The sequence below is a fragment of the Cystoisospora suis genome (assembly GCF_002600585.1).
Source record: "Cystoisospora suis strain Wien I chromosome Unknown contig_1006, whole genome shotgun sequence".
Taxonomy (NCBI): Eukaryota; Apicomplexa; class Conoidasida; order Eucoccidiorida; family Sarcocystidae; genus Cystoisospora; species Cystoisospora suis.
Genome location: NW_027153807.1, coordinates 15,639 through 19,644, shown reverse-complemented (window position 1 = coordinate 19,644; position 4,006 = coordinate 15,639). Strand labels below are relative to the sequence as shown.

The window sequence follows — 4,006 nt, the reverse complement described above, 5'->3', positions numbered from 1 at the left end:
CGCAGTAAGCAAACCAGGTTTTTGCTGGAGAGGGAAGGAATGGCTGCAAAAGCGGCTCAAATGCTGGGCCTTTCAGTAAGTAGCAGTGTGCAGGACGAAGTTTCGTGCTGGAGGTACTATTGATCAAGACCTCCCATATCGGCGAAAGAACACCAGTTTTCTCCATCAGTCGCGGGAGCACACCTAAGTTCCAGGAGATTTCCCCAAGAAGGAGAAAAGCATCCGTTCCTTCTGAGTGGCCGAAGAATCACTTCGCGAGGCGGGGCCGACAGCAGGAGCATGGCTACCTATGCAGGATGCGGGACAGAGAACTGACTAAACCTACTCTTTTGGGGCAGTGGCCCAGAATGACAAGCCTGTTTTCAGGGCTTGCCGGCGCTTTCCAGATACCCGCTCTAAATCCGAGAGGCAGTACAATGCGGAATCATCACAGCCTCCTCCCCAAGCAAGTAGGGGTATACCCGTACGCTCACGTGTGTAGCTATCGCGGCCTCCCACGCTGACGCCGCACTTCTCTAGGGCGGTTGAGGGTATCCCGCGGTCCCACAGAGCACCGCCGGAAAATGGATGAAAGTAATCGTGCTCTAGCTTCGGCTCCCGTATGCGGGGACGTGGTCGGCCAGGCCACTTTCCCTGGTGGCGGATTGGGACGCCGGAGCTGTCTCTTTTGAGAGCACTCAGACCCCACCAGTAGCCGACAGCCTCTGACACCGATCAAAGAACAGTCAGGCACTGCTGCATTAGAAGGCATCTGTGCCGGGAAGGCCGTCCGCAGGTTTTCCTGCCTCGAAGACGATGAGAGCACAGGGCTTTCCCGTGAGCTCTTATCGGCCAGCAGCAGACAGGCAGCAGGGATGCGTACACGGATTCAAGGCAGCAAGAAGGGCAGGTCACCGTTTGGTTCTCCATTGCCGATGTACACGCTTCCGAAGAACTTTGTATTCAAGATGTGGTAAGCGATGTAACCTGGGGGGCCAGCGGCACAAACTTGAGCCACGCCAAATTCAAACTCGGTAAGGTCGGACTTTGACCCGGTCCTTGTGGTCGCTATTGCACCCGCCTCGAGCTACTTTCCTGCCGAGGTGGGCGCTATAGCAGAGAGCGAGCAGCGTACAGTCCGGTGCCCCACTAGCTCACCTGGCCATAAGAGACTCCGCAGCGTAACCGCGCAGGACGAAGCGTCATATCGGATTAACCAGCACCCTGCGCATAAGTAGACGGGCACCAGGGTAGCGGATTGCTGCCCGGGCAGTACGGGCCCTCTTTGGAAGGCACTAGAACTTCACCCGCCCTTCGGATGTCCTGCAACCTCCTACCTCTGGGGACGTCGCTCTCGAGCGTCTCGAGAAAGTCAGCATGGAACTGCACATCGAACAGAGAAGGAGACAAGCGACTACGAGTCACAGTAGAACTGCAACTAACGGAAGGGTGTCCTCTGTCCCACGCCTCCGGCGCCAGCCCTGCAAAGAGACGTGACGTGTCTAAGCTTCGGCGTAACTGCACACAGGAAGCGGCCAGGAGTGAACCCTGCGACTAAACTGGAGTGCCAAACCGCCGGCTGCGTTCGTGAGTGCTTCTGTTTCGATACCATGTTCCAGGACGCCATTTCTAACCTGGTAGTCTTTTGAAACAACCGATCTGAGAGCCTCTACTGCGACAAAACAGCATCGCAACATCTCAGCCGAAGTAATGGTGCTGATAATCCGAACCTCGAATGCAAACGCAAAGGAAAACCCGTAGGGCTTACGGGGTCATACAGCGCCGTACTGGAGACTGAAAGTGGAACAGCCATGCCCAGTGACTACGTGAAATACGTGGCTGGGGTCAAAACAAATGAGAGTCAGGCCTACGGTTTTCTGCAGGACGGAAATGAACCCAGGACGAGAGCCGCTGGGAGCGCGCAAAACCGAAGCCTGGAGAGACATGACGCACAGGAAACTCAGTGCTTCGATCCAACTCGAATGGAACACAAAATTGAGTTCCGAGCCCTTTCATGCCGGCAGCCTGGAAGTAGTCAAAGCTGGTCTGCAGCCCTTGAAGGGGTCACACCGCAGGCGGCACCTTGCTGTTTACCTTCAAACTCCGGAGCTGGGGCAACGTGATTGTGGTGTCTGAGCCGGAATGCTCCTCGAGGCACCACAGCAGTCGCTGAATCGATCTTCCCGACGAGGTAACTCAGAGCATGCATTTCTCGTAGTTCCTGCGAGATCTGGACTGGGCCTGCACGCAGGTCCGCGCATCAGCCGGAGCTCGTTAGTCAGGCGCCCTGCTCGCCCAACTGAATTGTTGACTGGGGGGGGAACGAAGGAGCCGCATCGTCCGTGTAACGGCGTGTCATCCACGCGGCAGCCGCACCTTCACGCGCTCGGGAACTCTGCGGCAACTCTTCCGCTCAGATACGCAAACCGCGGGCTAGCAGAGATGTGGCTGACGCGGCTTACTGTCCTCGCTCGGGACCTCTTCATCTTCATTGGCTTCGCCGCCTTCGGGTGGCGTCCGCGCTGTACAGCATCCAGTCCCACATGCTGGGCGGTCGTTGAGTACACGGAAGCGCTACAGTTCTGTCGAAGCGAGCAAGAAGTGGTCAGTGTCTCACCACAGCGGAGCCACCACACGTGTCCATACAATCCATCCAGCAATGCTAGGGGCGAAAAAAGGGCCAGACGAGAGCGAGTGTCCGGCTAGAAGTTTTGAAGGGCGTAGCTGGGGCGTTGTTCCCTGTCGACTGGCGAGGCAGGCGGGCTTGCGTCCGTGTGTGTTGCACAGCTAGCGGTGAGTGATGTCCGTACCGCTGTCCCGTTTGAGGTCCAAAACGCGTTCTGGCGTTCCGGTGAGAAACGGACTCCCGCACGAGGCAAGAGCTTGGTGCTGTTCGTCCGTCAAAACGGGAAGCTCACGAAAATCAGACGCAGTTGTGCTGGATACAAAAGCGGGCCACAAAGCCCTTGAAAAGTATGTACTTCTTTTTTTAGCCGGTGCCAACTAGGCAGTTACAACACCCCAATGAACCCAGTTCGCGGCGACGCGTCAGCTCATCCGACAGAAACTTCGTGGAGCCCTGAGGTGCAGGCCAGCTGTTTCGTGTCGTGGAGTCCTCCACGAACTCTGAAAAACAGCTGAGCACAAATACCGGCTATGTGATCACTTCTGAACTACCATCTCTGCTGGAGAGACAGAGCACCTAAACATCAGAGAGAGAGCAAGCCTAGAGTCGGTTTGTAATGGGGACGTACCCCATCGAGGCGCTACAGTTCCGTTGCTACGGTCTCCGCAAATGTAGGCGATCTTCCCGTGACGCTCGCCCCTTACCTACCGCATCACCAAGGAAGTATGACGACGAGACCGCCTGCTGCGATTACCTGTAAAAAAATTTCTTCAGAGGGTAGCTCTCGCTGATGTCTTCCCGAATAACGTAGCTGAGATAGTAGTCACTCTCCTGCCCGAGCAGCTTGCCCCAAAAAAAGATCTCTCCTTGTATTTGTTCTTTCTTCCTAAGCTTCACCAGACCTACACCGAGTGCCATTTTCTCATACGGGCTAAGCGTCATCCCTAGAGAGGCCACGTTCTCGAGGCCAAACTCCAGTGACCGGACTTCCATGGTTGCCGTGTTTGCAAACAAAGTCACCGCTCCTGTTGGGGACGGGGTCGGTCAAGTGACCTATGAACGAACCAACTCGCGAGAATTCTTGATTTTTCCTAACAGGTCAGTGCAAGCCGCAACGTGAAACGAACGTGCGCCTTTCGCGCAGCTGCCGACGTGGATCTCGCACCCACCATGCTTTAAGCGGCCGCCCCAACACGAAACAGAGCTCCTTCGTTGCCCCTCACCGTTCGGCCCTTCTGCAAGGCACCGTACGCTGGTGCTGCATGTACGAGGGAAAGCAGCCAACGCCACGCGGCGCGGCAAGGATATTTGTCACGGCCTGGTGTAGAGGTTGTTGGCACCACACTGATAGCATTCTTTGACAAGTAAAGACTTAACACAGGATCAAACCTGTCCACCTGA

The 4,006-nt window shown here is 56.1% G+C and overlaps 1 protein-coding gene across 1 annotated transcript; it reads right to left on the bottom strand.

Annotated features, from left to right (window-relative positions):
• Nucleotides 1-253: 253 nt before the first annotated feature.
• Nucleotides 254-3,598, bottom strand: CSUI_002357 (radial spoke head protein 9; the record flags this gene model as incomplete). Its single annotated transcript, XM_068062559.1, has 9 exons — nucleotides 254-966; nucleotides 1,138-1,203; nucleotides 1,287-1,497; nucleotides 1,614-1,651; nucleotides 1,851-1,913; nucleotides 2,050-2,220; nucleotides 2,442-2,501; nucleotides 2,790-2,917; nucleotides 3,360-3,598. The coding sequence occupies 9 exons, from the start codon at nucleotides 3,596-3,598 to the stop codon at nucleotides 869-871; spliced, it is 1,074 nt and encodes a 357-aa protein (XP_067925466.1). The 3' UTR covers nucleotides 254-868.
• Nucleotides 3,599-4,006: the final 408 nt, after the last annotated feature.